Source organism: Notothenia coriiceps, unplaced genomic scaffold (genome assembly GCF_000735185.1).
Source record: "Notothenia coriiceps isolate Sejong01 unplaced genomic scaffold, NC01 NC01_scaffold00010968, whole genome shotgun sequence".
Classification (NCBI taxonomy): domain Eukaryota; kingdom Metazoa; phylum Chordata; class Actinopteri; order Perciformes; family Nototheniidae; genus Notothenia; species Notothenia coriiceps.
The window spans coordinates 503,290-518,999 of record NW_011343669.1 but is presented as its reverse complement, the minus strand read 5'-3'; the positions used below and the strand labels follow the sequence as shown (position 1 = coordinate 518,999).

The following is a 15,710-nucleotide window of genomic DNA, read 5'->3' as shown; positions in this document are numbered from 1 at the left end:
ACTAGGAACCATACTTGTCAACCCTCCCGATTTTCGCGGGAGACTCCCGATTTCATTGACCTCTCCCGGTTTCCTCCCGGGGTCATATTTCTCTCACATTTCTCCCGATTTCTGACAAAATCAGATTTACTCAGGACTGTTTCCACTCAGACTTTAATACAGCTACACCATTGTTTGGTTTCCATGGTAACACGTGTCTTTAGTAGCGCGCGCAACTCAAAGTCTGAGAGGGTGAGGCAGATATTCACAGAAAACAGAACAAGAATCGACAACTACTCTACTCTCTGCTCACTCCTTTCCTGTAAAATACAGGTCCAGCCCACACATATGCTCCATCAAGGACGGTGCTACAGGCCGCAAGGCAGTGCACTTACAACTACAATAAGCATGTTAATGTTAATCTAACAGCTCCGGCGATCCACTAGCACCCCCCCCCCCACCTAATTTTGCATTTTGAAATGCTCCCGATTTCTGAGGTCTAAAGGTTGGCAAGTATGCTCAGAACATTAAGAGCATCCCGGTGAGGCAGATCACGGAAATATCACCCAAGAGGGAATTACTCATTATCTTGCTTTAGTCTCTGGTGAAAACTGAGGAGGAGGATTGGAAAAAGATGACAAGGGGAAAGTCTACAACAGGGGCTTCAACAAAAAGGACAGGTGCTATAGAGAGGAGTGTGTGTGTAGAAATGTGGCTGTATGTTGGTGTTTCCCAGACACTGTCCACCAGCCCAGTTTGTTAGATATTCCTCTTGGTGTCTGAACCCAGCCCAACAAAACAGCCACCTCCTGTCCGTCCTACATGGCTTGTTCACCCTGAATTAAACCGTGTAAAACATTTACTCTCAGGATCACACAACAAGGGCCAAAGGAGGCACAGTTTTAGGATTTGGCCCCACATTTTCAACAACATTGCAACAGTGAGAGCAACACTGATGGAATGAACTTTGTATACACTTGATTTATCTTCGCCCTTCACGAGAAAATGAGCCTGATAAGCAAGTCTCCAGAAAGCTCTTATCAACATTTGTCCTCTGTGTCTTTGTTAAAAGAGAAACTTTTCCTCCAAAGAACATAAATAAGGACATTTAAACCGGAGCTGAGAATGTAACAGCGTCACACCTCGTATCAGAAAGCAGGGATGAGTCAAGGAAAGTCTTAGTTTAATAATCTTCAGGCTGCCAACATTTTCAAATGCAGAACTCCAGACTGCGACCAAAATCGTTGCATGTCCGATCCATTTTTGGGGAGTTAAAAATGTCTCGTAATTATCATTGGGGACCCGGTCCAACTCAGACACACTCGATTCCAACACCGCCTCCAAAATCTCAACATTCAACTTAATGAGTGAACAAGGGAGGGCCGTGCTCACTTCGTAGCCACTAGCTCGCAACACCCAATGAGTGCCTCCGACAAGAAAACCTTGCTTGCTTTTCCGTTCACAGCTACTGTAATGTGTAAATGGATCACTTGTCCACACGAGCATGTTTTCTCTTTTGTGTGGGTTTTGAGACCAGTTAAAACATACGGTGAACGTAGAGCTCTACCAAACAATACATTTAGCTGTTAACGTGTTTCAAAAGTAAAGCGGTCTATGGCTGATCAACAAATATAATGTAGAGTTTTTTTTCCATACAGCATATGTGGGAGCAGTGAAAAGACCTCAATAACATACTGTAGATAAAGTGAACTGAATAAACCAACCTTCACATCTTGAAAAAGTACAACCTAAAAACTCATTTTAAACAGCTGGACAGTTTTGAGCATCGGCGTAAAGGTTTAAGAAACAATCCATTTGCTGTCAATGTTTTTAAAAACATAGCAGCCTATGGCTAATTATTTTAAAAAATGAAAATGAGAAGAGAGAGTAAAGGACAACCAGACTTACTGACTCCACTGATAAAGAGTTCAGGCAGCGATAGACCGACTGTCATTGATCTATACCAAACTTCCCCCCCAAAAAGACCAAATATTTACTTGTGCTGCCAACTGACATAGTCACCTGTGCTACCTGTGCTTAGTCTAATACCTCATATCAGAACGTTTAAAACATGTCCGTAAAGAGGTACTCTGGTTTAGTCGTGTAGGTCATACCTGGGAGAGAGCAGTGAGGAGCCATTGTTCTGTGCGGGTGTCTTCTCGAGAGGGGAGACTCCCTCACCCTCCCTCCCCTCCACGCTGCTCTCCAGTAACTCCGAGGTGTTACTTTCCCCAAAGTCCTCGAAGTGCTCCTCCTCTCCCCCGATGACCGACACCAGCGAGTGGTTGTGCAGCTCCGAGTTCAGGGAGAACCTGAGGGGGCACAGAGGAAAGGATTAGCGTGTTAGCGTGTGTGTGATCCGATGTGTACACAACAACGGAACGGTTAAGTTTAGGCCGTGGCCAAAAATAGAGGGAAGTGTGTCAAGTTTAGACGGGATAAAAATGGACGTCTGACTGGATATAGACACATTAGCCATTAGCCAAAACAAACAAGCCCCGTCTTTTGAGTTGAGAAAAACAACATGATGCCATAATATTTGAGCAATAGTACAAGTTGTGTGTGCTGGACCCAATAGTTGGGATATAACTAGAGCCTTTAGTAAATCTCAAACAAGTACAATTGCTTCACCCAGAAAGAGCGGCAGTCTGAAGTTCAACGATCACTTCAAAGGTAATCTGTTAATTCACATTAATCCCAAAGTCTGCTTTGGTTGAAACTAAAGCTCTCCTGGCTGGTAATGCAAAACCACGAGGGAAGAACTTGAGACGTGAGACGAACATTACATGTGAGTCTGCCTTAAAGGTAGGGTAGGTAAGAATGGAGAAACCAGCTCAAGTGCGCTAGAATTTGAAAGTAGACAACCGCAAAAAAATCTGCCCCTTCCTTCAGACTTCCTTACAGAGCCCCTCCTCCGCACATGACCAATGAGGGCACACGATAAGTTTGGAAGGCTGATAGGCAGGTAGGCCATCCAGTTATTTTAGCCGGGCCGGCTCAGATGATTGGACTTGCTTTTTACAGCGCCACGGCTTCCACAGATGAAATATTTTTTTATATATTTATTGTCAAAGCATTTTTATATTCATTGCTATCGGGATGTTAAGAGCATTCCATGGAATATAACAAAAAGTGTTTCTGAAGTGAATTACATACCCCACCTTTAAGACATTTTATTCGCTGATAAAAAACAGGTTGTGACTTTGGCTTTGGCCGGGTATCTAACACAACTGAGGAAAACTCTTCTGGAAGTCTTTGCCTGGAATGGTGAGGTTTAAGTTAATAAAGTCCTTTGTATTTGTTGAACAGGAAAGCTGGAAAGATGGCCTTTCCTGTTGTCTAACAGGATACGTTAGATGTCTTAAGCAAACACAGGACGAGGAAGTCTAAATCAGCAGAAAAGCTTGCCCTTTCATGACACAACGACAAAGATCCTTTTCATTGTTTACAAGACAAAGTGCTCACTTCAAAGCTAAAACACCACCACCAAAACCTAAAACTGTAGTCTCTTATAAAGACAAATGTCCCTTCTAATTTGCTTTCACCAGACATCAATGCAGTTTAACCTGCAGCAATTTCTTCTGCAAACACTATGCTCCACTAGGAAAAACAAAACCAACTTTGGAGACTTACCCTTCTTCCGGGCTCTTACAACATGGCCCCATATTGAGGTCCTTTGCAAAGGGGGACGGCGAGGAGAGAGAAGGCATCTTTAAAGGCCCTCCGCTGCTCTGGCGTGAAAGCCGTGGAGCAACTGGAGTCAACACCCCCGACAACCAAAGTGGAATTCTGAAGTTTCACAGGCTACACTGATTTAAAACAAAACCACGACTCTCCAGCTGGGAGGAAACAAAAAAAAAAAAAAGGGTCTGCTTTTGTAAAACGGCTTAGTCTGTGTTCCTAATGAGCTGCCAATCAGTGCCACATGACTGCATCGTCTGTGCCACCCGAAGGAGGCGGTACCAGGGAGGGTTGACCGTGAGTGGGCTAATCAGACTTTAGGCTAAGCAACGGCCAACAGACAGTCCGCTGACCTTCTAAGTGCCAAATGTGTGGGGGAGGTTAATCCTGTTACAGTCTTAATCCCCCGTCCAGTGCATACAGTATAATCCAACTCTGAATATGGCGAGAGCTAGCATGGCAACAAATCAAGTTTAGGTATTGATCCTTTTGTTGCATTTACTAGCTATTAAAACCACTCACAGTAGCAAATTGTTTGTGACTTGCAAAACCCTGTAAAAAAGGTTTATGCATGAAAAAATGCCAAGGATGTGAGTCAGCAATGAGTCATCACAATTTGATGTACACAAACAGACTGTCTAAATGAGAGAATACGAAAAAGGTCACAGGGTCATACAGTGTTCCCGTAAGCAGAGGCGATGGAGAGACTGAGATTATCCAGGGCCACAGAAAGAGAAAAAGGCAAAACAACACAAAAAAAGAGCCGACTCAGCACTTCCTGGAATTCAAGGCTCAATCATGGAATAGGAAGTCCAAACACATCCCTGTCAGGGAGAACACTCAGAGCCGTCACCAAGCCGGACAGGCGGGTCACAGAGTCAGCAGATAACGGCCTCAGCGCTGTGCACTTCCTCACTCATGTTGGACCTAACAGCAACAAGGGGTTCCAGATATATAGACATCATCTACAGTAACTACCTATCGTAGACAAAAGGAGAGAAGGAATCAAGATGATAGAAATCAGGGTTTGATGTGCACCTTAAAATGTATCAAATCTCTTGCTCATCCTACTTGTCTGGTGCAAATAATGGATCACAGAAGCACATTTTGTTTCTGTGGTGCTACTCTGTTTAATATGGTCTAATTAAATGGTAAAGAGTCCAACAAACGCCATTATTATTCAGACTATTTATTAATAGACAAAAGCCTCATGACACAGGCAGCAGGCTCATTAGCAAGAGATTTGTACTATTTTTGACTGCTTTGAGTGGACAGTGCTGGTTTTAAGTCAGGCTGTGAGGTGCACATAGCTAATAATAATAGCCAACACTTAACATCATAAGAAAATAATATGAGAAGAATCCAAATCCAACGCCAAAGAATGCGAGATACAAAATGTGACAAGAAATCTATTCGAAAATGCTTAGGTTTAGTTGTATTTCCCTCAGTGTGACTGGAAGTGTCTGCTTAGATTTGAGAGAGAATCTCAGTCCTATTCAGCCTTCACAAAATGATGATCCTCTCAGACACACTGAATGGTGGAAGGCTTTTGCTGTTTTCAAGGACTTTGGCGCTCACACTGTGCTCATTTCAAGTTATCTCTGAATAGGCTGTTCCTGTTCAGACCGACAGAAAACATCAACAGTCAATGTCCCCACTGATTATGCTGCCTGGGTGAGTGTGGCCTCGCTTTCCCTGACAATACATAGAGTATCAATACATGAGGAGCTGCACTTAAATGGATGAAACCAAGAAAAAAAAAAGAGTAGGATAAATATCTCTATGTTCGACTTTCTACCAAAGGTTTGATCTGTCTGTCTGTTGGACCAAAGTGATCCAGCACCATATGATCTGTGTGAAAGTTCAACGCAGGGCAACTCCAGAGCCAACCCCTAGCTGGAGATTTGACACATTTACCATAAAGTTCTGCGGCCAGCAGTGACAGCATTATGACGTTGATCTCAAGACAAGGGGGTTATAATTGTATCGCAGAAGTCATTCAGGGAAGCAACTCGCCTTCTTAGCGTTTAACACAAAGATGTAGACATATATACGTAGTGTAAATGGCTGAAGATTTTACAGACCTATTTCCACTATCTTCCGGGTCGTGCAGCGTGGCCTCGATGCCGCTGTCCGTCTCCACTTCCTCGTGCATCTCGGGGGGCACCAGGGCCCCCGTGTCCTCATCGGTGAAGGTCTCACACTCGCTGTAAGTGCTCTCGGAGCCCAGGTACGCACTGTCCGTCACCTCATTTTGCTGAAGAACAAAGAATAAAACACATTACAGTATGCCTATTAAGCAGTAAACAGACAAAACAACACTGATCTCTATTTCACCATGGCAACAAGCGGGCATTAAAAGACAGTATTTTACAAATAAATAAAAAAACACAGCAATCCTGCTTTGCTGCAGCAATATTGCAGATAAACAATTAGTGCCGCAATCATCATTACAATTATAAACAAGCCGAGCAATTACTTCTGGTTCTGGCTTTTAAATGTCAGCAGCAATCAGGATTATGTGCAACCCTGTGAAGCGAAAGGCAGATAGCACACCTATGGGTTGATACAGTTTAAAAAAAATCTATTTTTAATGTTCAGGTCTACTCAGTAGGTATCGATGCCAATTACGCCCAAACGAATCACAGAGCGAGAACACACTTCAGAGACGCTCTGCTGTGATTCAGATGGCTGCTCCAAGCAAAAAAAACCTGCTGCATAAACACCTATAAGCAACAAGTTCAAACTAAATGAGTAAGCAACAAATACCAAATGCTACACTGCGGCATGCCAAGAAGAACATCTGAAGCTATTAGCAACAAGAGACACTTTATCAGGTATCAGAGCTGTGAAGCAGCAATAAAGCCGAGAGAGGTGAGTCATGTTAGAAAACATAACGTACCATTATAAATGCAGCGTTGGGAGAAGCAGGGCCCAGAGGGCTATCCACCATGCTCAGAACCATTCTCTCAAAGGAAGAGAAGCCAGCCTGTCATGAGAGCTAATAACTACTAATGCTTCTTCACTCTCAGAGGGAGAGAAGAAAAAAGTGGAAAAAATACTGCAACACCTCGTTGAGCTCCACTGGGTGGTCAGAGGGGAGGCGACAGAGGCAAAGTCCAAAGAGTGGCAGAAGTCAGCTGTAATGCTCAACCAGCCGACTTTCTACGCTTTCAAATGACACACGATCAGCTGAATAATCTCTTCTGGCTCCCGTGAGCTTCCCTTCCTGGCCCGGTGTGACAGAGTAAATCATTAAGCCATGTTCTTTGGTGTTGCAGAGTGCACAGTTAAAGAGTGTAAGATATCACAACTGTCATAACTTCTGGACTGTGTGCCAATAGAAAACTAACATACAGTACAGTAGGTAGGTTAATAACCTGGATCCCTGTAAACAATTACTGCTGTTTTATGTTTCTATTTATGAATCCAAAAGGGAAATGTAGCAGCAGCAGAACATATTTAGTAGCAGTAAAAACGGGGTGGTGGACGGGGCGTTGCTTTCCTCTGATGCCAGGCTCAGGCGGAACAGACTCACCTTGCCTGTTTTGAAAGCAAACAGGGTGAGAACAGCGCGGCCATTGAGAGAGAGGAACCCTTTTCTGCCAGAAACTGGAGGGAAAAAACAAGGCCGGGGACACAGGTGTGGCGTCTACTTCAAGCGTAAACACAAACTTCCTCAAAAACTCTGCGCACAGGTTCCAGTAAACAGCAAGGACGCTTCATAAATCACTGCGCTCTACTCATTGTTAGTGTTCATTTTCAAGTCCAATTATTTTTTTATTTTTTTAATGAAACATAAGGACAAAAATCAGTTCACAAGAAAATAAAGCAATACGATTAACTGATTATTTAACAACTTCAAGTAATTCAAATCATGTTCATTTCACCCTATCCCTTATAGTTCAAGATACAAATCGAAATGTTCTTAACAACCTTCACTGTGTTCTTGAGCGGTCATGTAATCAAATCAGGCTTTGTGTTAGTGTCAGACAAATGCCTGCTTCTTTCAAAGAATGATCATCTTATGAACTCATAAACTAGATTAAAGTGCTGGGAACTAGGGCTGCTAAATTAATCATATTTTAATCGCAATTACGATTATGGCTTGCAACGATTACGAAAACAACGTAATCGAAATAAAATAATTATTTTTTTATTATTACTTTTTTTTTTTTTTTTTATTGGTTTTTCAGTTGAATTATACTTAACAGCTTAACAGTTCAGGGTAATCAACTGTTAAAAACATACCGTTTAAAAAAAAAAAAATTCTCCAATAAATTGATGTTTTCAAAGTAAACGGATAATCGTTTTTAATAATCGTGATATCCATTAAATCCAAATAAATCGAGATTATGATTTTTGCCATAATGGAGCAGCCCTACTGGGAACCCATTCACACTCCGACTCATGGGCCTGTACTTCTAAACCCTACCAAGAGAGGGAGCTGATAGGGCGCCGTGTTCAGCCATGAAAACAACAGTCCTCGTCCAGCAGTGCTCTCAGTGAACACAATAGCAGGAACACTTAAATTCTGCAGAGGCCAGCAACAATGATGGTTAAATATACAAGTTCCAGGAAGAGAGGAATTCCAGATATGTTAACCGCCACTGTAAAAACACCAAGTCTACATACACGCATGTAAAAAAAACTCTGGCACATTCCAGCTAATTCAATATTTGTCAAGGAATACTCAAAAAGCCAGCCAGAAGCTATTCAGTGTCAGCCAAACCAGAGCGGTAATCATAGCCCAGAGGATTTCAGTGGGAAGAGTGAGAGTGCACGGGGAGTTCAGCCTGCGAGCGTCACACTGCGCTGCTGTGTGCAACAACTGGGAGCACAGACTGGACCACATGCACGGCTACAGAGGGGGGGGGCTTCCTGTGCGGCGCTCACCTCGTCGTATTCCTCCTGACAGCCCACCGCTCCGTCGCCCGGACTGTAGTTGTAGATCTGTGGCTCCGGACCTGTGGATACGAGGGGAAGAAGGAAGGTTTAATGTGAGCAGATCAAACACATTAAGTCAAACAGGAAAGGAGGCTCCACCTAAACAGGACTGGTGCAAACAACGCAGGCTCCATGAAGAAAGAAGGTGTCCCAGCAGGTTCATGCGAGCGCTAACACAGTGAAAATACACCGAGAGACAATTCATATGCAGTCTGCAATGTAATAACCATTTGTGTTGTGAATGAATACATGATAAGCAATTACATGCAAAGGAGACTGTAAGATCTTTTCAGAGAGACACGTAATGATAACAATCCAACTCTATGCCTAACTGGATTTGAATGTACATTTAAAAGTCTGCTAATATCATAAAGATCTATGATTAGACTTCACCCTGATCAAAATAACCTAATCTGCTACAGTATAGTACTTATATATATATACTGTTAAATATAATGCAATTATTACTAAATGTTTTATATATTAATTCACATTAAAGATTTTAACATTATAATGTATCCTTTAATTTGTAGTTATTTAAAATGAACTGTTCTTACCCACAAAAAGGGAAAGAAAAGTATTGTGGGAATGCATTATAAAAGCCATTAAGTACATGCTGTTGTTTTCTCTCAGGTGAAGTCATCTCTTGGTGTAAGTAGTAATACATTCGACTGAACTCTTAACAGAATAAATGGTCAAACCTTTGTTTGTCAAACTGATATCCCTGCCTGTAGTGTGTTTGCTCAGCACATTTTAGAGTGCATGTCCTAGTTGCCCTACACCGGCATATTTACAGTCAGCAATCTGAGCGTAATGTGACAGTAAACATTATGTAACTTTTAAACTCGCATTTCAAAAGGCGAGGAATATCATGTAATAAGTGTATGTGGGGAAATAAAGCAATACACAAAGGACAAGAGGCAACGCATATCCAATGCACGTTTGTCAATACAGGCCTCTGTTGGGAGCACCTGCAGACAAACAGTGTAACCTGAGGCGGAGCGGCAAGATGGAGCCACTGCGGCTCCTGTGTCTAGTAAACAGAGCTGTGAGTAGCACCCTGCGGAGAGAAAGGAGCTCAAACTGTGTTCAGTAGCCACCAGCAGACCCCAGGGTTTTGTGCCCCCTGGTCTCATAAACCCGTTGCTCTTCGAGACTCGTACACATCGCAGGCCATTTAAGTGCAGTGAGTCTGCAAAACGCTAGCTTCTGTTTTAGCAACACAACAGCAGCTTCTTGGCACGATGTCAAAATATCAGGAATATTTCCAAAACCAACTTTTGTTGTTGCAGACATGCCACAGCCACTACAGGGAGCAAGGCATTTCCATGGCCTGCAGGCTTCTCTTTGTTAAAAAGGAACCGGTGCCACTAAATAGTTGTGCAGGAAGGAAATTGGTGGAATGAAGGGCCGCAACCAATGATTATTCTCATTGATTATTCTAGCCTTGCCAGAGTATCTAGTATATTTTCTAGATCCGTAGATAAATAGTTTTGTCTATAAAATGTCAGAAAAATAAAAAGATGTTAATGCAGCTTCTCGGAGTGCAAGGCAGAGTCTTTAAATGTCCTTTTGTATCAGTCCGAAACTAAATATATTCACGTTAATTTGATATAAAACATAGAAAAAGCAGGAAATCTCAATATTTGAGAAGCTGAAAAGAGCATTTTCTGACATTTTTGATCAACCATTTATCGAAACAGTTGGGGATTATTTATCTGTCTGTCGATTAAAGGTGGGGTAGGTAATTCACTTCAGAACCACTTTTTGTTATATTCCATGGAATGCTCTTAACATCCCGATAGCAATGAATAAATGAAGTGCTTTGACAATAAATACATTAAAATAATGTCATCTGTGGAAGCCGTGGCGCTGTAAAAAGCACGACCAATCATCAGAGCCGGCCTGGCTAAAATAACTGGATGGCCTACCTGCCTGTCAGCCTTCCATCTGTGCACAAACTTATCTCGTGCCCTCATTGGTCATGTGCGCGTTCGTGTGTGTTGGAGGAGGGGCTCTGTAAGGAAGTCTGAAGGAAGGGGCAGATTTTTTTTCGGCTGCGTACTTTCAAATTCTAGCGCACTCGAGCTGGTTTCTCCATTCTTACCTACCCCACCTTTGAGGGATAAGTTGACCCATCTTTGAAGATTTAGCAGAGTGTAATCATGCTAATATTAAAACTAGACGACTGGTTAGGAACTGGTCAAAGAAGAGATGGGGAAGAAACTGTGGTAGGGAACATAACATTGGTCTAAAAAAAAAAAAAAAAAAACCTTTACAAGAATAGTGGAATTCTTTCAGCAGTGTGTGAACGACCTGGGAAGTTACAGTTCAGGTTTGATCTTCACACACTAATGGGAAACTGTGAGGAAGTAACTGATGCATTCTCCACATGGCTGATTACACAGAGAAATACTGAAGGGAGGGAGCTAAGAGAGGAGGACAGTGAGTAATGGGAACATTGTCAATGATCCCCTGTTGTATTCTCACTCATTACATCATGGTTACATGATATGCGAGTTAGCAAAACAAGGCAACACAACAGATTCAGGGACACACGACTACAATGAATAAATGGCAGAGGAGTTTATATAATGTGTTTTAAAAAAAGGCATATTATTTCCTATTTCCGCAACAATGTGTTTTTGTAGATGTTTACACATGTCTGAGTGCTCTGTCTTAACAACAAAGCTTTGTGAGTAGTGACACGGGTGAAACAGAGAGGCCAGAGCAGAGGGAGAGGACAGTGAATTATTTAGCTGAATAGGACTCTCTACCCAACCCCATCTCTCTGCCACTCCCGCTCTGAAACCTCGCCAACGAGCCAATGTGTCCGTGCATCGCATGCTTTCCAGCGCATGACTTATTAATGAAAAGAGTAACCGGAGCTGTGCAACCCAGAAAAGCCTTGGGTAAGAAGGCCACCAATCGATATGCGGGGTGGATCCAGGTAAACAGGGCACTATCGCTGTTACGTCAACACAACCTGTGCATCGTGTCAACACCACCGGCGTTTGCTGTAAACTAGGGCTGCTCAATTAATCATATTTTAAAAATCACGATTATGGCTTGCAACGATTATGGAAACAAGGTAATCGAAATAAAACGATAATTTTTTTAATAATTTTTTTTTGGGGGGGTTTTCAGTTGAATTATACTTAAAGTTCAGGGTAATCAACTGTTAAAAACATACTTTTCACATTTTTGTTCTCCAATAAATGGATGTTTTCAAAGTCAATGAATAATCGCAATTACAATTATTGACCCAAATAAATCGAGATTATGATTTTTTGCCATAATCGAGCAGCCCTACTGTAAACTGCTGGTAGTGATGTCACTTTGGGGTTTCTAAATCCATAACATAACTGTGAAGAAAGGCTAATCAAGTGTTCCCATTTAAGGAGGAAATACAGTATCATTACAAGATTAGTTTTAAAGCGTATAAAGTGGAACAGGAGTGAAGCAAAGCGATTTAAGAGAATAACAGTAGTTTGAGTCCACAGAATTTGGGTCAGTCTTCTGCCTTTCCTTTTGAAATCCCTCCGCTAAGCGATGGATGTGAACATACTGTGTTGACAACATGATTTGAGCGCCATGGGGAATGCGGAGAGATTGAGCCAGACGCTGGAGACTAAATGTAGGTGTAAGTATTTGCTGCCTGGGCAGGTTTTTCGTTTTACAGCAGAATTGGGTTAACGGCAGGTTAGCCAATATAAAGAGGAAAATAAATGTTCTAACACACACCGCGTACTACAAACAGATAGAATTCCAGCATCAGGATGCAGAAGTTCACCATGTAGCAACTAAATTCCTTTTTAATAACATATTTATGCTGCATTTGTTCTTAAATGTATTTTTCTTTTAATCTGTAAAGCACTTTGAATCGCCACGTGCTGAAAAGTGCTATATAAATAAAATTGCCTTGCCACGTTTTTTGATTTGTGATGAATGTGTTAACATATCCAATAAAAGCATTCGTTACACGTGACATTTCTATGTCAGCATATTTTGTTTAGTAGGTAGGTTTTTCAGATCATTCAATGTAGAACACAGTCTTTCACAGCAGGCCAAAAGGTGCACAACAAGAGAACACAAGATAATACGTTTGAAGGGAAACCATTAAGAGACATGTGACTTGCATGACATGGAAATAACATCTCATAACTCACCTCCATTGCTGATTGCAGTGATTCCCCGGTGGAAGTCTTCAAAGCTGATTACTCCCAGACCACTGGGATCCAGAAACTTGGTCAGATCCTTCACCTGAAAGAGTAAAGAAATACGACATTTAAAACTTCAATTCCATCATGGCAGCAGCAGCAGAACATCCTTCATCCATAGCTTTATCATATGTTCCACTTGGATACTTCAAGTTTATGTCATAGATTATGTAAAGGGAAGTTTTCAGCCCATGGGATACAATGATATAACTGCACTGTTAGCACATTGACTTCAATAAAACAGCACATGCAGGAGAAACAGCCAGAACTGGATCTGATTTGTTCTACATACATCTACTAAGAACTCTTTCTTGAGGTCATTTCAGTAACATGACAGGTTTACTGCAGAGTTACAGGCAGAGTTACAGCACGTGGTCTGCAAAGATTTTGATTACAGAAGCAAAACGGCAACAATAAACACAACTTTTGAACTTTAAAATGAAACCAGTTTAGCAGACGAGTCGAGTGAGTTTAACAGGGTACAGGTTTGCAAAGGGTACAGCTTTTATTATCTTTGAACATGCAAACAGTTACTGAAAGCTTTGCCGTTTACCACCATCTGAAGTAATACAATTAAAGATAGCTTATGGAAGCAAGTAAGTAGGACATCTATTACAATGCATGCATGAACATTATATAATGTAAAGCAATAAAGCCTTGTGTGCACAGAAACTTAGCTAAACTCTGGTTTAATGCTTATGTAACTGCACATACATACTGTATATTCTTCAGTCTGTAACCTGGCAACAGGCGGATGTGCGCTTAAGTAACAACAGGAACTCAGATCATTGATAAAACACAAATGTGCATGAATCAACTATTTATTTTTAATAAAAAAATCGACTCCTACTGTAAGTGAAATTAAATCTGATCTGAGCCATCATCTGTGTGTTGGCAGATTGCCCTATTTACAAAGACCTGGGAACTAAATATGCGCTTTGTTCTTTGCAGAATTATTGGTGGCGCCAAGCAATCGAAACCTATTTAAACAAATAACAGACCGAGTCAAATGTCATCCATCACGAAATTATGCTAACCCACTATTACAGCATAATTTAAGGGCTGTATGACTGACAAACTTGGAAGGAGCCTGGGAGTATGTCGGGCGAGGTTTCTGTGGTTTCAGCTCACATTATTCCTCGAAGAAGCTTAGCACACAACGAGAACACGGTCTTTTCACCGAGATGTTCAGTGTGTGTGCGGCCTCTCTCCTACACTTGTATGTATCGGTTACACATGAAAACAAGCTGATCTGCTTAGCAACGCTGAGCTCCAACTCAGGGAGGCTGAGAAGGCTGAAACTCCTAATAAACTGACTCTAAAAACCCCTGTGGCTTATGATCTGGGTTTGGTTCATTAAGGCCAGCTGTTCTTAGAGAGAGAGGAGGGGAGTGGCTGAACTATCTGAGTGGATGTTCACACTGAAATGTTAAGTTTAACATCTGTGTTCAAGACGCATGGTAATTCTTTCTCTGCAATTCTGAACCTCCAGTAGATTTGCTACAGAAGATACTGTAAGCTGAAGAAGAGCGGGTGAAGAAATTACTTCTTTAAAAAGGATTGAACTTGTGAAAAGAAGTGTGCGGCTGCGCTCAACGGTGGGCGTTAGCTTTTAGTTTCGTGTCACAATGGAGAATCAGAGTTGACTGAAAATAATGTTCCATGAAGCTGTTCAGAAACACCTCTGCTGGGTGAGGTGAGAAAACTGAGGTGTGATGAGTGTCAGAAACTGTCATAATTCAGTTGAAATATTATTAGATTTTGCATCTGCAGTAAAATAGTGAGCCAGTGTTGGATAACATACAACTTATACGGCTGGAAAAACCAAAGTAACAAAGCAACCAGAGCACTGTAAACCTACTATAATATGGAAGCAATCCATGGCCTACATCAGAGTTGTTAAGCCTGTGCAGCAGTGCCAGGCCCCTCAGGTCTTGTGAGTAGAGTGTAGTGGCTATTCCTAGGTCTAACCTTAAAAAAACTAGAGGTGATAGTAATTCCAGTAAAGTTTTATTGCTGCTCCAGGACCCTGGTAAAGCCTCTCCACAGATGTTAAGCTGGCAAACTGAAAGCCTCTCGCCTCTACTTGAGAGAAGACAGACTCTTTGAAGTATGCTATCCATTTATCACGTAATTGGTTAACCACTTGATTTATCTTCTGTTAAAAAAAAGGAGTACAAAAATCTGACTGGAGAACCAAAACTATTTTGGGTAATATGATCCTTGGTCACCATTATTCAAAGGATTTTAGCAAACAGAAACAAAACATTTAAGCATATTATTGATAATGTTTACTGCAAACCCTAATATAAAAAAAGGGGTGAGTGCAAATTGACCAATTGAACTTATTATTAATGCATTAGTTTAATGTTGTTGAAAACACTGCGTTACGTATAGTCAATTTGTGTTCTGTTTTTTTGTTTTGATTGTTACTTTATAGTTTACCTGCCTCATTTGTTTTCTTTTTACTTAATAAAAACTGGTACTTTCTAGATGTGTATTATTTGAATACCGTATTAAAAGATGTCTTATCTGTCTCTCTTTTTTTTCTTAAATAGTAGTAATTCACAGTATTTTAATTGATAATGTCTTATGTAATAAATGTAATTGTTACACCTAACAAGCACAGCCCAGAGAGACAGTGGAAAGACAGATACAAACTAAACTAACTTTAGGCAACTCTGTGAGTTCCACTGCTCAGCGGTGCAGAGAAGGCACTGTGGTTTTTCTGTTTCCTCTATTTGCGTCTAATCAGTGCCGGGGCACGCCTGACCGCCTCCACACAGACCGCCGTTGTGCATAACCCCATGAGAAGAATACGCGTTGGTGAAAGTCTTTCCTGGAGGGGACTTCACAATAGTTCCTACACAAAACTCTGATAAC

At 41.5% G+C, this 15,710-nt stretch overlaps 1 protein-coding gene across 4 annotated transcripts in view; it reads right to left on the bottom strand.

The window, feature by feature from the left end:
* Positions 1-15,710, bottom strand: part of rab11fip3 (RAB11 family interacting protein 3 (class II)) — a 32,331-nt gene that overhangs the window by 9,709 nt on the left and 6,912 nt on the right. For all 4 annotated transcript variants that reach the window (XM_010772175.1, XM_010772176.1, XM_010772178.1 and 1 more), the window contains 4 exons: positions 12,777-12,870; positions 8,557-8,627; positions 5,745-5,917; positions 2,094-2,291 (listed from right to left, as the gene is read on the bottom strand). In XM_010772175.1, coding sequence (XP_010770477.1) covers positions 2,094-2,291; positions 5,745-5,917; positions 8,557-8,627; positions 12,777-12,870 — 536 coding nt within the window. The remainder of the gene's footprint in view (positions 1-2,093; positions 2,292-5,744; positions 5,918-8,556; positions 8,628-12,776; positions 12,871-15,710) is intronic.